The sequence below is a fragment of the Neolamprologus multifasciatus genome, chromosome 15 (genome assembly GCF_963576455.1).
Source record: "Neolamprologus multifasciatus chromosome 15, fNeoMul1.2, whole genome shotgun sequence".
Classification (NCBI taxonomy): Eukaryota; Metazoa; Chordata; class Actinopteri; order Cichliformes; family Cichlidae; genus Neolamprologus; species Neolamprologus multifasciatus.
In genome coordinates, this window is record NC_140453.1 from 5,012,467 (window position 1) to 5,030,658 (window position 18,192).

An 18,192-nucleotide genomic window follows, 5' to 3' on the forward strand; every position below is an offset into this window, starting at 1 on the left:
ACCTAACAGGATGAGGGTGGGGTTTGGTGGGGGGTGTATGACAAGACTGTACAGTGTAAGTACTGACTGGTTGTACTTTCACCCTTGCTATCCTGGCTCTCCCTCCCTCCCTTTCACCCAGGCATTTGACTCTCTCGCTCCCTCTCTCCGTCTGTCTCCTCCTCTTTGCTCTCCACCAAATTGTTTTTTTTACCCAACCTCATCCTGTATGTTTGATAAGCAGAATATGATTGCTTTACAAAGAAAAGAAAACAATGAATGACTTGAACTGGAGTCACTATTCAGCCATCTACTGCTGCCATTTCAAAGAAAAGAAAAAGATTCACACAAATGCCAAACAAGAGAGAGTCTGTTTGCTTCAGTCTCTTCCTCTGCCTGTGCTCTCAGTGAGTCACAGTAAGATTTTAAGATAAAAATGATGGTGCAGATGGCGTGCTGCGACTCAATTGCGATATAATGCCCTTTATTGATTTGACACTAGCCACTGTAGTGAGTTAGTCTCATATTCAGCTACTGGGAGTCTCTTTCAGAAAATAATGCTGCCATTGTGTTGAAAAGAAAAAACGCAGGATGGGCTTTTCTCTTGTTTTAATTCGTTTTTGGGAATTATTGCTGGTAAGTAGTAGTAGTAAGTAAGTAAGTAAAGTTTATTTATTAAGCGCTTTTCATAGACAGGTAGTCACAAAGCGCTGCACACAGAGATTAAAATAAACAGTACGATAAATAACAAAATGTACAGTATACACAATATAGAGTTTAAATGTAAGTTAAAAATATAAAAATGTAAAAAACATTGGTCAACAGAAAGCTTGTTTAAACAGTAAAGTTTTTAACTGTTTTTTAAAGGATTCCACAGAGTCAACCAAACGTAGTTGTAGAGGTAGACTGTTCCACAGCCTGAAAGGCTCCGCCCCCTTTCGTCTTCAGACGTGTTCTGGGAGCAACCAACAAACTCTGAGTCCGCGAGCGGAGACGGCGAGCAGTAGTGTATTTTGTGAGAAGCTTGGCTAAATAATCTGGGGCTTGGCAATTTAGTGCTCTGTACGTTAAAACAATTTTTAAACGAATTCTAAAATCTATTAGGAGCCAATGTAAAGAACATAAAATAGGAGTGATGTGAGCTCGCTTGCTAGAGCGAGTTAGTAGTCTGGCTGCTGCATTTTGTATAGCTTGGAGGCGAGAAAGAGATGATTTATCCAAGCTGGTAAACAGGGAATTACAATAATCTAAACGCGATGACACAAATGCATGGACAATTTTTTCCAGTTCAGCTAAGGAGACCATATGTCGCAGTTTAGAAATATTCCTTAAATGAAAGAAACAGGAACGAGACAGAGATTTTACATGTGGTATAATGCGCGCGACAATGAAAACTTGAGGAAATTGTGTAAAAGTAAATTTAAATGAAAAAACACGAATCCACTTTTATTTTAGCTTCTAACAACTTTAAACAGAAACACAATTTCTGGACCCAGTACTGTGGTGCATTATTCCATATAGGGATCTATTGAAAGTTAAGAGGTTCATGTACATATTCATATACTCAGTGTTGGGGAGTAACGGAATACATGTACCGCCGTTACGTATTTAAAATACAAAATATGAGTAACTGTATTCCGTTACAGTTACTGTTTAAAAAGGTGGTATTTAGAATACAGTTACTCTGTTGAAATTAATGGATTACACGGCGGTACTTCCCTGTTTCATATTGACCCTGTGCACGAGAAAATGCTAACTTCCTGGTTTGAGACCGGATGTGGGGTTGTGCATTTCCGGTAGCTTTACTTTGCGGTCAATCGCTACTGCGAAGATATACTCCAAAATCATGTCCAAAATTCGAAAACGGAAAGATCGTGTTAAGTTACAAAGAGGAGAAGGTGGGAACACTCACCACTGCTGTGTCATAAAAAATCTAATGATCAACTTTGATGTTTAAAGAGTTTAGATCGATCAGTTGTTTACATCACTCAACACAAGCAGAACTGCATCACCGCATGCAGAAGCACATCTCTGTATAGTGACTGGTCTCATGATTTAAACAGGCAAATGTTCAGCATTCAAACTACAGGTGAAGAATAGTCAAACCAGATGTTTCCCCGTTATGTCAATATCAGCTAGTCAAGTACACACCTACACAGCATGTTAACAAACCGTGAAAAAAAGCCACACAAAAAATGAATGATTGCTGGTAACGGTTTCTATACATTAGTATTTACGAAGGGTATGTTGTGACTTACCTTCAAAATTACAGCGGTCCCTCGCTAATAACGCGGTTCACCTTTCACCTCGCTGTTTCGCAGCTTTTTTAGTGCAAGTTTGCATGCTTATTTTTTACATCACATTGTGTCCTGCGTCCTGATCGCTGCAGACGATCTCCTCCGTGACGTCTCTCCTGTACAGTACAGAATCGCTGCATCGATCGCTAGCAGTGTGACTCTGAAGTGCAGTGCTGTATGTCCACGATGTCCACAAAACGTTTTGCAAAGTCAAAAAATAAAATTGGCTACTTGATTTCACCTATCGCTGGTTATTTTTAGAACATAACACCCACGATAAACGAGGGACAGCTGAGAAATATAACATTTGAATCCCTTTTCTCTTTTGCTCTGAGGCCCGGGGAAAAAATATCGACAAGTCGATGAACATCATTTACAGATATATTGGGTAAATGTCCAAGACATCTATAGAAATGTAAATCGCCGCTTGATTCATTCATTTGCTTAACTTGTTTTGGACCGTAAACAAGGCGCGAATAGGACACCGGAAACAAAGCTCCCCACAGGAGTTTCCGCACCGGAAGTAGCATATGCTAACGTGCACATAGTCAATTGTGGCGGGTCAGGACTGTTTGGGTTTTGTTTGACAGCTACGTTCTGTTGTTCCAGGCGGCAGCGTTACGGTTGCCATGGTTACAGGGTGACGCTCTCTCTCTGCCTGTTTCCTGGGTGATAGAGGCCTTTTTGTTGTTGTTGTGCTAAGCTAATAGGCAGAATGCTACAGGTATAGCTCTAAAGAATGTAGCATCATAGGCAGTGTAGTCCGTGCTGCAGGGAGAATGGACTGCCATACACGTTATGTGTCTGTGAGCGAGGGAGGGAGAAAAAGGAAAAGTACGAGCTGTCATCGAGCAGAAACGGGAGCTGGAAGCATGTAAATATAATAATAACCACTGCAGCCAAGAAGAGAGCCTGACGAGCCCAGATGTAAGTAAGCTATTAAGACTCGACTGTACACCGTGTTCGTGTTTTCCTCCAAAAACAATAAGTTCCTTTGGAGCAGCCTTTCAACGCCTCTCTCTGTCTCTCGCAAGCAAAGTTGACCCAGACAACAAAGTAAAGCTAGTTTTCGGCTACGAGCCCGACACAGAACCCACCGTATTAGTCAGAGGTCCCTTTACTATGGTTAGGAGCCGCGGACCTTCAGTAACAGTAATAAATCACAGCAATAGTACATTCATGTAGTTGTAAACAGCATGATAATATATTAAGTAATCCAAAGTATTCAGAATACGTTACTCTCATTGAGTAACGTAACGGAATACGTTACAGAATACATTTTGGGGCATGTATTCTGTATTCTGTAATGGAATACATTTTAAAAGTAACCTTCCCAACACTGTAAACTAACAAATATGAAATTATTATCAAACAAGTAATAAAAGGACATGGCTGAAATTTCATTGGCATGACGATTTCTAGCCAAATGGCTCTTTCAGCAGGCCCTAAACTGTGATTTCCGGTGCCGTCTGCACCAATTACAGAGTAAACCGTGTCATCCAGCAATTCTACAGCCAGTTCAATCAATGAAATTGCCTGCTGGCAAAACACAGCAGGGCAGATGTGGGTGGTGCAGGTTGAACTGTACTAGAAAGAGACCACGGGTGTGTCTATTTTTGTGGCATGTCAGAGGATGCACAGTAAATGTGGCAGGGATTTATTGATGTTGAACTCACCCACCCAGCCAGGAGATTAGTTTGTGGCTGCACGCCGCTTACTGTACTTTGCTCGTAATCTATATGTGCTGAGATAAATGGAGCACGGGACATTAAAGAGGCAAACATTGGGCCTTGCATGCTCGAATTTGTGTGTGCACATTTCGTATGTTGTTGAATCCGAAGCCCCACCCAAGCCTGGCACTCCACCTCAGATCATCTGCGAGAAAAGATGGGAGCCATCAGATGAATTAAAATCTGTTGCTCCTCCTCTTTTTCCCCCCCTCGTTCTCGTTCTCTCCCTCCATGCGGACTTACGCATCCTCGTCTCGGCCAATCCGGCGGCTGGCGGAGGAGAGCTGCATGGTGAGGAGGAGGAGGAGGAGGGGCAGGACCAGCAGCCTCCGGGGCTGGCAGCCCGCTGCTCTTCTCACAGCTGGGAGGGGAGAAGGGGAGTGATGGAGAGAAGAGGAGGAGGGAAGGTGGGGTGTGGGGAGGGAGTATGGAGAGGGAGGAGGTAATCCAATGAGACACAGAGAGGAGAGGCAGTGTGAGGGCGACGCCTCACAGCACCGGGAATCTCTCTCTATCTCCATCTTGCTCACCCCCCCACCCCGCCTTTCCTCTGTGTCTGAAGCGTAAAAAACCAAAGGACTCTCATCTCCCATTCACTCTTCTCTGTACGCTGAGGAGTGCCCTCATATTGAAAACACCTTTTTTTCCCACCAAATGCTTCAATTTCACCTTTATTTTTACCGATTTTTACTTCTTTACCTGCTGCCAAAGGATGATTTGATGACCAAAAGTGACATTTTTTTCTGTTGACCTGCCGGGAGCCTGCATCTTTTACAGGAGTCATCTTTGTTCTAGAGCTCACAGTTGCTGACTGTACACTGGCAGTGGGGAAATAGGTTAGTGTGCCTATCTGGTGCTGGGCAGGAGAGCTGATTGAACGTTCGGTCCGCCAGGGAGGTAAAGAGGAGGGAGATGCCTTCCTGGTGGTAGCCTTCTGTAGCTCTGCGACCATTCGGGGAGAAGGTGACTAGAATGCTCCCGTTGAACTCCAACCTCTAGCGGAAGTATCAGCGACGGGATTTCAGAGACAAAGGAGGGGAAAAAAAGCAACTGAGGCAACAGACAGACATTTGTTTTCAGTTTCTGGAGTCACTGAACAGGGTTGACCTGTGTGCACCTGCTGTCCGCGGACGCCATGGATATCAACCTTCAGTCTCACCGATTTTACTTCCCTCAGATCTACTGTGCTGAACCGGGGGCACAGCCACAGCTCACTGAGTTCAAAGTCAGGTAGGCATCCAATGCATGGTGGTGGGAGCGGTGTTTAGGATGGCATCCATCACTCACTGGTAAACGATGGAGTCATCCGAGGCTGATGCCTCTAATTGCTTTTTCCACGCAAATTTTACTTACAGCATCATGATTGCATCTTTCACCAGACCCCCAGCTGCTGCTGCTGCTGCTGCTGCATATGAAACGCTTTCTGTGTATGATGAGTGCTGCTGCGAGTGGCTCATTGCCCTTGCAGGGGGATGGGGCTGCATGCTAATGTGTTTGCTAGCTGTGCAGAAAAGTGTCAGGCACCTTGGAGAAGCAGAGGGCATTGACAGCCTATGAAGGAGCTTGCCAAGTTTGGACAGAGGGACCGACAGTGCCACAGTTGTGCTGCATTTGCCGTCCAGGAATCTATCGCCTTCTTATCGGGCGCCTCTGTGGCTTCTTTTGTTCTCTTCCTTTGCGCTGCTCTCTTTTTCTTTTTTACTCTTCTCTCCAATCGCAGCTGAAAGTGCTCAGGGTGGCTTGTTGCACATCCACAGTCGACGCCTGCCGCCGCGCTCACAGACGCATGCTCAGACGTGCAACAGCTTTCCTCCTCTTTGTCTTGTTGAGATGTAATCGTGCTCGGACGGAGCTATTGCACTCGGGCGTGCGAGATCTGAGACCCGATGCTTTGTGACATACATGAAAAGAAATAGAAAATAATCTTCTAGCTCGCCTTGTGATCTTTGCCTCTCTCATCCATCATCAATCTTTGCATGCACAGCTTGAGATGTCGCTGTAATCTCGCGTGTGATACATTTGACAATTCCTCTGCTAACAGCTCTGATCAGTGCAGCTTTATGGGACTCAGAGCCAGAGTTTTGACCCACTAAGCAGCTTTGACCTTGGCCTGGTCCAGGCTGGTGGACCAGCAGCTTTATTGGGCTGGAGCGTGTCACTGTCACAGCCTGGCCGTGCTCCCTGATGGCGCCACGGGAGTCTGAGGTCATTCGCAGCTCGGTAGCATCAGCGTTAGGAGGGAGAGGACAGAAAAGTGCAAAGTGAGAGCATCTGTTTCTGAAAGACAGAAAGGGAATAGCTCTGCTTCATCCACTTTACTCGAGCTGTCGTTGGGCATGATGTCATTATTAGATTTTCGACTCTAACATATTGGCTCACATTTCATATCTGCTGCATTTACCCAGGTTAGTGTTTGTAGTTTTATTGTTATTATTAATGTTATTTTAAGCCCAACAGACAGTTAAAGAGATTTCATCGACAGCGTTCCCGCCCCTGTGAAATGTCCACATCAGCAAACCCCAGGAAATGTCAGTAAATATCAGCGTTTTTATGCAGACTGTAGCCTTAATGAAAAAAAAAGTAGTCTCACACATTTCTGGCTGTGCCTCACATCTCTATTACACGAGGGACGCGCGCACACACACACACACACACACACACAAACCCTGTGTGCATTTGCAGAGATTAACGAGGTTTAAAAGTGTAATGTGTTTTCACAAAACCAATTCAAGCCCATAAGCAATATTAATGTTTCACAAATCAGATTTTATGCAATGAATACTCGCTTAGAAGAGCTGAGCGTGGATTTGATGCACATTCATACTAAGACACTGCCGTATCTGTTCCTGTGAACACTAATCACTTTCACTCATTTTCTGGTAGTCTCCACGTTGAACCCCGCAAACAATAAAGTCAATAATTGGCAGCTTTACAAAGCAGCATCTCTAACTATATTCCTAAAAGGGTGGGCTTAAGCGATAATGAAATCAAGAGGAGCAGAGAGAAAAGAGAGGGAGAGAAAATATTAGACCAGTGGGGGGTGGAAGGGGGGAGCACTGGTAAGCAGAAGGAAGAGAGAGTGGAAGCGTGAGGCAGATGGATGGAGGTGAAATTAGAGGAGAAAGGAGAAACCAGTGTGAAGGAGTAAATATGTGGCTGTTTGAACATGGACTTTGATGTGGCATACACCCTGAAAGAAAAACATGTGCAATGGATGCTGGGATATTAGCACCAGCTTCATAGTGGCCAAGCTGGGTAACTAGAGTATAGCCAGATAACCATGACAACCAATTCATGAGAGCACAGATACGTATACAGTGCATGTATACATAGCAATGCACACAGGCTATGCATACGAAGAGCAAGAGAGCTTCTGTTTCTGTGCCTCCTGCAACTACAAAAAACCTTCTTATTTATTGTGCAGACCCAGTGCACTGATATTTATTAAAGAATAAATCATAGTTTCAGTTTTGGATAGCCCTCTTAGTATAGTCAGTATGCCAAATCTTAAGCAACGTCCACATATAAATTGTTTGTCTGTCTTCCACTGCAACCAGTTCTGACTCTCAGCTGACCCCAGAAGCTCCTTCTTGTCTTTTTATAATGTAATGTTTCTAATGTTAGTGTTGATGCCCTTTAGTGCTAATTTTCAATGTGAGGAAGACAAAAACAAACAAAAGTCATTAAAATCATTAAAAGCTATTTGGCTAGGTTTGAGTAAAATATATATTAAATACACATTAAAGGATAAACTTGGCGGACTTTTCCCCGAGTTTAAAACGTCTGATAAAACTGTGATTTTTCCTGTTTTGGCCTCGCTCTTGATAGAAATGGGCCTTGATGGCCAACTCTCCCCTTCAGCTCTCTCCTTTCGTTCACCTTGAAAGCCTCAAACTTAAATCCAAGAGCTGCTGTAATGTAAGTTATTGCTTGAGGATTAAGTCATGGGATGAGGGAAGAGGCTTTCTGTTTTTCAGGATTCTCAGAGGAGACTAAATGTCTGCGTTGTTCCGCACCGTGGCCTGACAGATTAGTGATGGAGTCTACCACACATGCATGTCAAACATAAGAAAGCTCCAGTGGAAATCTGTGAAATATTCTAGGTCAGTGACTCTGGTGACTGATGATCTTTGACACAAACATGAAGGATGCTACGGCTTGTTCACGGGATTGAGTCGCCCAATTACAGACACTTGCGAGTATGTTTTATGCAGACTGTTAGGATTTTCCATGGAGAGCACTTAACCTAATGGCCTTTAGCTAATGCTCAACTATAAAAGGGATCATATGTAAACATGTCTGCGCTGGGTGTAGTCTTTCTGTGTCGGGGGTGGGTCGGTGCACAGTAGGCAGTTAAATGGCATCATGGGTGAGAAGGAGCACAGCCTCTGGGCACAGCTACAGCTTTCTTTTTTTCCTTTGAGGGATGGGAAGGTACATATTTTAGACGTTGCCAGTCTTTATTCTCCAGCTATGCTCTCACCTTCAACCTCCTCCCTGTTGGGAAATTTTTTTGCCTACGTCAAATGGAGACGCATGCATTTTTTAAAGCTGCTCCCACTTCTCGCTCTATTTCCTGTCTTCCGTATCTCTCTGCCTCCTCGATTTATCTTTTTTGTTTCCATCTTAATTTCTGATTCTCTTCTGTGGTCCTCCTCTTTTCTCTTCCCTTCATTTTTTCTTCATATTCTTGCCTTTGTCCTCCTCTTCCTCCTCTCAGCATGAGGTCATATTGCCTCTGTCCATCCATTTGAGCCCCTGGGCTGATCTGCAGCTTGACTGACCTCTCTAAATGCATGCACGCGCTTACCAGTGGCAGACGACCAAGTTTTGCTCCTCCAATATGTTTACAGCAGTGCACAGCTTCACTTGGATAGAGACAAGGGCAGCCTCGGGCTCTTTGCTGAGTATTAAAGATTCCAGCAAATGCTCATTAGAGTGAAATCAAGGTTCCCACGAACAGCTAGCTAGACAGGAAAGTCTGGCTTCTTCCTGCAGCCTTTAAATCCACACCTGCAATAAAGATGAAATGCTTTTTAAAGATGGGCTTTATTTGGGAAATATGCTTATTTACATAATTGAAAATTGATATCACTCTTGCACGAATAAAGAATAAATAGATCCACAGCCAGCACTCTGCATAGCATGAAGAATGTCATATCTTTAGCTTTACAGGTACTGACAGGTCATAGCTATAAAGTTCTCCATACAAGCAAATATGTTTCCCTAAAGTGTCCCTGCAGGTCTCACATTTCATCTTAATGTATCGAACCTCAAATCCCATTGTTTGTTTCGGGCTGCCATCCACTCATTGGGGATCTGTTGACTCTGTGTTGTCTCTGTCAGTGCTGTTATGTCAAAGGATTTAGCAATCGAAAGGTTGCCAGTTCCATCCCCGGCTTGGACAGTCTCGGTCGTTGTGTCCTTGGGCAAGACACTTCACCCGTTGCCTACTGGTGGTGGTCAGAGGGCCCGGTGGCGCCAGTGTCCGGCAGCCTCGCCTCTGTCAGTGCGCCCCAGGGTGGCTGTGGCTACAATGTAGCTTGCCATCACCAATGGGTGGATGACTGGATGTGTAAAGCGCTTTGGGGTCCTTAGGGACTAGTAAAGCAGTATACAAATACAGACCATTTACCATTTGTGCCTTGCAGAGACATAAAGGACCATCCGAAGTCTTAAATCCTCTGTCGCTGAGATTATTTTTCAACTTTCTTCTGTCACTATTCTGTAATCCAAGCAGGGTCAGACGGAGACAATCCTCAGTTTAATTCCGTTGTTCCACCTGGTGTTTCGTCTCTCTGATAAGTCAGAAGTGTGCAGGATGGTGTAAATGCAGCGGTTTTGCTGACTATAAGTCCTTCCAGCTACAGACGGGAATGAAAACCACTGTTAATATCAAGGCAAGAGTTTCTCATCCGCTATGCTGAAAAATGCATGCAGGTGTTGGCCAAACATGAAAGTTGAGAGCACCTAATCTTAAATTAAACCTCCTGCCCTGCCCAGCATGATTTCCCACTGCCTTTTCAGAGACTCAGCATTAGCTCTCAGGGGTAAGGAAACTCTTAAATGCTTTATGCAATCATGCGGCACAGCCGTAAAAGAAACCTTGTGCTCTCTTCGCAGGCTTTCAGCTGGTATTAAACCATAAATTCAGACCTCTTTCTTGGCACCACATCGTCGTGTTATTCCTTTCGGCTGTCCCAGCTGACCTCTGCGGACTGCCGGAGGCGTTCAAGGCATTATTTGGTGTTGGGAAAGCGAACAACAAAACCTTCACAGCAATGAATCATGAACACTAGGCCCATCACGTAGTTGGATGTAGTTATAGTTTATAGGTCTGCATTTACTGTCTTTTAGGGACAGAGATTAGAACTCGTACAATATTTCACAGCGGCACATACACAAACTTCCACTTACTCAAATGGATGCACCCTCAGATGCACAGTTGCAGCACTGAGAGACAGTCATTTGATGAGACGGGGCATTGTGCGCGCTGTAATTACAGAGTACGCTGTCTGTGGGCTTATGTTGCTGTTTTTTTTAATTCATCTCTCACTGCTCATTCATCTTTTCTTCCCAGCCATATTTTCTAGGCCAAGCGAAGATTCCACTCCAGTTGTCATGCCAACAGATTAGCGTGCTCTTGCGTGGTCTCAGCAGTAGACTCTAGGAGTGCATATGTGTGCACGTGATCTTCTGAGTGTGTGTGTGTGTGTTTGTATGCATCTTCTTTGTGGGGTTGCCGGCTCTGACATGCATTCAGATACACACGAGCTGAATATAATCAACTGTGTGTTCACACAGTGTTTGAATAAAAAGCTTTTCATTATCTAGTCTATCACACGTCATGTAGTTATTTAAACTCATTTTCCTGAGCATACCAGCATCGCCTCTTGTCTTGGAAAAATGGAACAGTTAATATTTGGGCTAAAAGCACAGACTATATAGACACAAAAAAACACAATGTTACCTTGTGGTTTGTGGACCTCTATTAAATATTGTGCCTGTTGCCATCTTAATTTTATTTTATTTTTTTGCACGGCACAGTTTTTAAAAGTACTACTCTATCTGCTGATACTAATTAGCTTGGCGAGCATTGTAAATTCATAACAAATATCTGTTAATTAATGCAAAGTAAAATACAAATAAAACGAGGAGCAAATATGTTCTGTTAGTACAGTTAAGCACACAGCAACGCATTTGTAAGGCTGGACTAACTCTATAAAACAGATCACTAATTTGAATTAGCTGAGCTGAAGTCCTAGCCTGCTAGGCTATGCCATGTTAGCTTTCAGGCTTTTCTGTGGAACCAGCTCCCAGTTTGGATTTGGGACACAGACACCCTCTTACTTTTAAGACTAGTGTCTGTGAAGGTTCTCAGTCATCCAGGTCATCGTAGTCAAAGGAGCTTGCAAAGAAAAGCGTCTGGACTTCTTTAAGTTACTTGAAGACGTTTCACCTCTCATCCGAGAAGCTTCTTCAGTTCTAAGGTCAAATGGTGGACAGATGGTTTGAAAGAGGAGTGAAAGAAGCCATCTATGTCCACTGTGAGCGACCATCTTTGAACAGAGGCGGTGGTTTACGACACCAACTGTCTGCCATCTATAATCCAGTTTTGAGATCCCTTCCCAGACCCCTTAACGCCCACTCACATCCTGGGCCATCTGACCTCAGGAATTCGCATGATAAGGTGGGGTCAGGTTTCACAATGAACTCACCCGAAACTCTGGCTGATTGGGACCCACACCCAGTTCCACACCTTGGCTCAGGCGATTAGAGGATCATCAGGGGGTCCTTTTGTCCCTCTGTGGGGGGATACTCCCACTAGGTTTATATCTGGGACTCTCCACCATTTGACCTTAGAACTGAAGAAGCTTCTCGGATGAGAGGTGAAACGTCTTCAAGTAACTTAAAGAAGTCCAGATGCTTTTCTTTGCAAGCTCCTTTGACTTTTAAGACTAGTCTTAAAACTTTCCTTTTTGAAGAAGCATAGTTGTGGTTGGCTCAGGTGACCCTGAAACCTCCCTTAGTTATGTCTTTGAAGGTTCTCAGTCATCCAGGTCATTGTAGTCTAAGAAGCTTGGAAAGAAAAGCGTCTGGACTTCTTTAAGTTGCTTGAGACGTTTCACCTCTCATCCGAATAGCTTCTTCACTAATAAGGTCAAATGGTGGAGAGTCCCAGATGAACCAAGTTGTGAAAAAGGTTTCGGTTTTCACACCTTGGCTCGTGCGATTAGGTAGAGGATCCTTAGTGGGTCCATTGTCCCTCTTGGGGGGACACTCCCATAGGCCTTAAATCTGGGACTCCCCACCATTTGACCTTAGAACTGAAGAAGCTTCTCTCATGAGAGGTGAAATGTCTTCAAGCAACTTAAAGAAGTCCAGACGCTTTTCTTTCCAAGCTCCTTAGGCCTGGTTCTGCTGGAGGTTTCTTCTTGTTATAAGGGAGTTTTTTCTTCCCACTTTTGCCAAACGCTTACTCATAGGGGGTCGTTTGATTGTTGGGGTTTTTCTTGGTGTTATTGTTGGGTCTCTGCCTTACAATATAAAGCGCCTTGAGGTGACTGGTGTTGTGATTTGGTGGTATATAAATAATATTGAATTGAATTATTCTACCATTCATGATAATACTAATGATCAATGATATAACAATGCCACATATTTACATTCCCTATCACAGACAACAATGATAGTAGCCCAGACATGTCTGAGGGCAAGAGCAACATGTCACCTTCTTTAAGAAAGGATTTACTAACATGCTACTTCAATAGTATGGAAGTGGTCTGGCTACAAGTAGTCAGACCTTTAAAGGCACTTGCAAGAAAACTGTTCCCACTAAACGTGGAAACAACAAACTGGTTTCACCATTTGAGACAAAAACACACTATTGAGACAACCTGGGTATGCAGGCACATGAGGAGGAGATACTAGCAGCTGGTTATATGTGACCCAAAAGTTAAAAAAGAAACAAACAATGATTATAGCATAAACAGTGGATGGAAATTAGTTGTGTGTTTTATGGCCAAAAATATGATGAAAACACACAAGTGGAAAAGGAGGTCTTTAAGCAAGTGGTTAAAAAGCTCTTGCCAAGATACAACATCCCAGCGAGACCTTATTTGTTAAGCAGTTATGTTATACTTTTTTGTCCTTATGTTTGTCTTATGCTTTGTTACTACTGTTGCAATATGATGCTGCTGGCACTTTGTGGCAGTAGATTCACACTTTGAATTAGGTAGCCTGTCATCAGTGACAACAGCTCATTAGAAAAGAAGGATGGAAAATACCCTTCGTTTTGTTTGTACTATCGGTGACTGCTGTCTGCAAACTACAGTAAAATATTTTGCTTAAAATATCATGAGGCTATATAATCCACCTTTATACCACAGTGCATCGATACGCACCTCACCCAAAACATAAGGAAAAGGTTTAATGTTTATTACAATCAAAACAATATCCAGATCAAGACTTTCTGGGTACTTTTTAAAATCTGATGTGATTTTGGGCATTTTAAACATGGATATACTTTTTGGAACCAGTCGCAAGTGGCCACATGTGGCACACACTGCCATGTTCTTTCTCATGACTATTTTTCTTTAAATGTTGCTTAATGGAAATGTCCTTGTATGTGTGTCAGTGGTCTAAACAGGGAAGGGTTTGCTAGACTACGATTCACAGTCGCCTGCAGAAATTGGTCCAGAAAGAGAGATAATTTAAAACTCTGTCTCCTCAGAGATGAACTTTAAAATCCGCTGCTCTATTTTGGTTCTAATATGCCGTGTCATATCCAACAATAATAGCTATTACTGAGTCACATAGAGCAGTTTTTTCTTAAAACCCAGCTTAATAGCCAGTCTGTTTGTAAAGAGTCATAAGATGTTAACCATGACATTTACAAAGCCTGAATTTCACACATGAAATTTGTAACCCATGTCAGTCAGGGGTTATTTTTAGGCTTTTCCTTTGCAAGTTGAGCACTTTGGTTTGTTTTATTGCTGTTTGTATTAGAGCGGCAGGCTGTTTGACAGTCTGCTGTCTGCTCAGGCCCATGTTTCTCTCTTCTGAGTCTTCTGTTTTACTCTCACTGCTTCACTTTTCGGCCAGCCCCCACCACCACAGCACCACCAAAACCTCAAATACGCAGGCAAGCGAGCTGCTTATGTAAGCGGCCTGCATACCGGGCTGAGAGTTTACTTTTCTCGAGCCCATTTTTCACAGATATATACAAAAGCACGCTTCAATGGATAAACATGAAGTGATTTATACCATGTGGCGGTAGACACACTCACATGCACACACACTCTCACAGAAAACAAGAGAGGTATTCTTTTAGAATTTAAAAAGAGCCAGAATAAAATTAAATTCACCGATACCTTGAAGCTGGAGAACGTGTATCGCAGACATCTTCACCGTTTCATTTCCTGACGTCATATCAAGTACGCACAGGCATAAATAACAATTCATTTTTATTTCAGATGTGTTTTCAAACCTGCCAAACATGATACGACTAATCCTTCAACACGCGATCACATAAACGTAACTTTACTAATCATATAATGGTTTTTTATTTAAAAAAAACAATGGCAAGCTAACTCTGTCTTACTGATTTCTTTCACAGTACCATGCAAAAGTCTTGAGTCACCTCTCATTTCTTGAAATTTTGCTTACTTTTGTCATTTTTGAGAGTTGCTCTTAATAGAGTAAAGAAGGCATGTCAGACCTAAAAAACTATCTACATTTCATGAACACTATCTGTCCTGTTCCTTTAGAAATAGGGAAAAAATAATCTAAAACAGGACCTGAGAGATCCATTTGTGATTCACTGAAGCTTTATCAGAAATGATATCAATAGATGGAAGTGAAATGGGTAGAAAAGGTATGCCAAATTAGATTTTAATTCAAAACTGAATTGTATAGAAGCGGTGCGAGATCACCTTGACAGAGAACTGAACAAAAGGCAGCGAGTTTTGCACTGTACTCTATATTAGTTGGCTTATTAGCTGATTGCTATCAGAAAAACAGCCAAAGAAAAGGGAATCGTTTTGTTATTGTAACTTTAATATAATCTAAATGACATTTCATTTTTTCTAGTTCAGCATTTTAGAATATGGCTTACTGCCATTAAAAAGTTGCCCATGAGTGTTGAGGTCCTTTAGCAGATTTCTTTTCAAACACAGAGAATAATGCATGTCAAACCTTTTTGATTAAAAGAAAAACGTTTTAGGAGAAGCGCAGACATGTTCTGGCATCCAGTACAGCAGACTCTAGCTTTACTAAAACTGCAGAAGCAACTGGGAGAAACTCCTCGAGCCACTGACTGTGCATATTCGCCGTGTAAATGGGTGCTTGCCGAGACGCTGGGATAGGTGCAGAACACTTAACCAAAGTGGCTCCTCATCGTGCCAACTGGCCCCAGTGGTTGGATTGCAGTAGAACACAGTTTATCCTATTTTCTATGAAAGCCGAGCTTTAGTTCAGGCTCGCTTTGCTCTGACACGCTTATAAATCTTTAAGCTGTCAGCTGTTCTTCTCTCTGCCTTATGCAGCTTTGATGTTTCATGCAGCGGGCCGCTCACATGTGCAGAAATACACGCTCATACTTGTTTGCACTCTACAAGAACTTCCATTGTGCACCATTTTTGGCCACTTCGCAGGCAGAGGATTCTGCATCATTCTCCTGTCTAGGAGAACAGAGAGCATTTTGTAAAGGAGTTAGACCAAAAAAAAAAAGACAAACAATTTGTGGTGGCGATTGTTCTGCCAGCTAACTCTCGGGATTTGGCTGTTCCCCCTAAGCAGCTGCCTGCGGGACAAAAAGACGCTTTCTGAAAGCTGCCTTTCTCCTCTTCTACTTAACCACAAATAGAAAGAAAACAAAGACTTTAGTACCTTAATTTATCTAGTAATCGAGTATAATAAATCTTAAAAACCAGTAAAGCAGTGGGAGAAATGGGGAAGAGTCACCAGAGCAGCAGACAGTAATATTAGCCAGGAATGTTGGAGGGATTTAAACCTTAGTCTGGAAATAATGGAGCTGCTTGCCTGGCTGTGTTTTCCTCAAGGTTGCATCTGCAGCGTGTTCGGGGGCTACGTGAACACGACTGCTGTTTTTGGATATAAGGAGCAGCACAGCAAATTGGAGAAGCAATATTTGCTTTTAAACGCCTAAGATTGTGTGTTTGAGCCAATTTCTACACCATGATGTACTGTAACCCTCACCTCACCTGAACACACAGATACACACTGATATTTGATACTAAAGTCATCCTCTCTGATGACTAAGCACAGTCAATTACAGTATGTGTATGTACCTTTTTACTGCACTTAAAAAAGATTGCATCAATAGTGTATGGTGTGCAGTGTTTTGAGTGGCCTGTTTACTGGAAAACAGAGTGTGTGTCAGTGGTGGCGTGTTATCAGGATGTTTATTATGCGTGTATTAACCTCTTGGTCCGCTTCAGCAGCATCACTGGACAAGCTAATCCATCAAATCAGTTTAGAACATTTTGATCCCCGAATGACAGTCACTGCTGCCGGACAGCACATTTCCATTCATGGACTATAGTGTCGTCCAGTTTGTTTGATTGTGTTCTGTAGCTATCGTTTTCAAAACTCGGTGAATTGCAAGGAAAAGAGTGCAGAAAATCCTCAGCGAGCAAGAGGAGTGAAAAGAATTTACGGTTTTGATGGGATTAACTGCTGTTACGTGCAGAAGACAAAGAGAGAGCGCATTCATTAAAAGTTTGAATGCACAGAAGAAAATTAGACAAATGTGTTATTACATTTTTTTTTGTATCATACATAGACACTCAAAAAACTTAAAATATCTTTGGATCTTTTGACCGTCTTCACATAGGCGCCTAAGCCATGAAAGTGACCACTTTTTAAAGTCAGATATTTTACTTGTATATAATGAATTTCAAAGTTTGGAAAATGCTGTTGTCTTAGCTATTATACAGTTTGTTTGAAGCTGAAGAAATACTTTATTTTATTACAAAATATCATAATTAAGTAGCATTTTCCCTTGTTTGCCTCCATTTATCTCCTTATACCATCCTGGTATTCCTATTTATCCATATTATATATTCTGTATTTATATATGTGTATATATGGTATATTTATGCTTATATCCTTACTCTCATTCCCCTTTATTGTATCTGTAACATGCAACTTCTGTCGGTGCTGTGCTACTGGAAACTGAAACCCACCCGAGGGATTAATAAAGTTTCATCTAATCTAATTTATCTCCTTATAATCTGTACATGAAACTACATTTAAATTAGAAGTTTATGGGTGAATATGCCAATAATTAAAAGTCAGTCAATAATTTTTCCAACATTGAGATCTCTAATGCAGTTTGCAAAACAGCTGTTCTGTTTTGTTCAGTTAGTGTGCGATTTCTCATTTCTCACAATCAATGCAAAGTTTAAATTTCGATTTTGCTAGACGAGTGAGCACAACTTTAATCATGCTAGGGCATGCAGTACTTGGAGATTGTGGCACAACCAAAATTATTGCAAGTAATTGCAATAAACTTGTGATCTTTTTGCCTCTGAATGCTGGCTTGGAAGACAGCGAACAGGTCTGCAATGACTCGCAGTCGTTAAAAGCGAGGTTTAAAGAGGGATATTGTGGGTTTGGGAAGCTCTAAGTTCTTGTCTAGCAGAGCAGTGTGGGGAAATGACTTGGAAAAAAGTCAAACTACACTTTTTGTTGTCAATTTTTCTGTTGTGTACAGTCAGCTGATTTGTGCTGCTGCTGTTTCTGAGGTTTCCTCTCTTTGTGAATTCACCAAACTACATTCTACAACACGTACCCCCAACACGAGCCATCTTCTCCAAGCAGGTCCTGTTACTCTGGAAGTTATACTTCCATCATTAAACTCTCTGTTGCAGAATTCTCTCATCCCATCTCTCATCGTTGCATCCAAGAGTTTACATTTCAATTTCATCAGATTCCACTGGCAGTCCTAAACTTGGAAAAGAAACTCTCATCTTCCTCTCCTGTCCTCTCTTTCTTACATCTTCCTGATCACATTTATTCTTCCCTGGGAAAGCTAGCACAAAAACGGTCGTGTCACATTTGTCCAGCCATTTGAAAGGCTGAATTTCAAATTAACTGTCACTTGTAAAAAGAAAAAAAAGTTTCTGTTTATGCTTCCTCTTCATCTCCAAGGCTAGATAGAT

General features: G+C 42.4%; 1 protein-coding gene across 5 annotated transcripts in view; it reads left to right on the forward strand.

The window, feature by feature from the left end:
- Positions 1-18,192, forward strand: part of evlb (Enah/Vasp-like b) — a 57,845-nt gene that overhangs the window by 9,814 nt on the left and 29,839 nt on the right. For 3 of the 5 annotated variants that reach the window (XM_085131784.1, XM_085131779.1, XM_085131780.1), the window contains exon 1: positions 1,688-5,236. The exons of 1 other annotated variant lie outside the window; for it this stretch is intronic. In XM_085131784.1, the coding sequence (XP_084987910.1) occupies positions 5,142-5,236 (95 nt within the window). In that variant the 5' untranslated portion in view covers positions 1,688-5,141. One more of the 5 variants, XM_085131783.1, reaches the window with a different exon arrangement.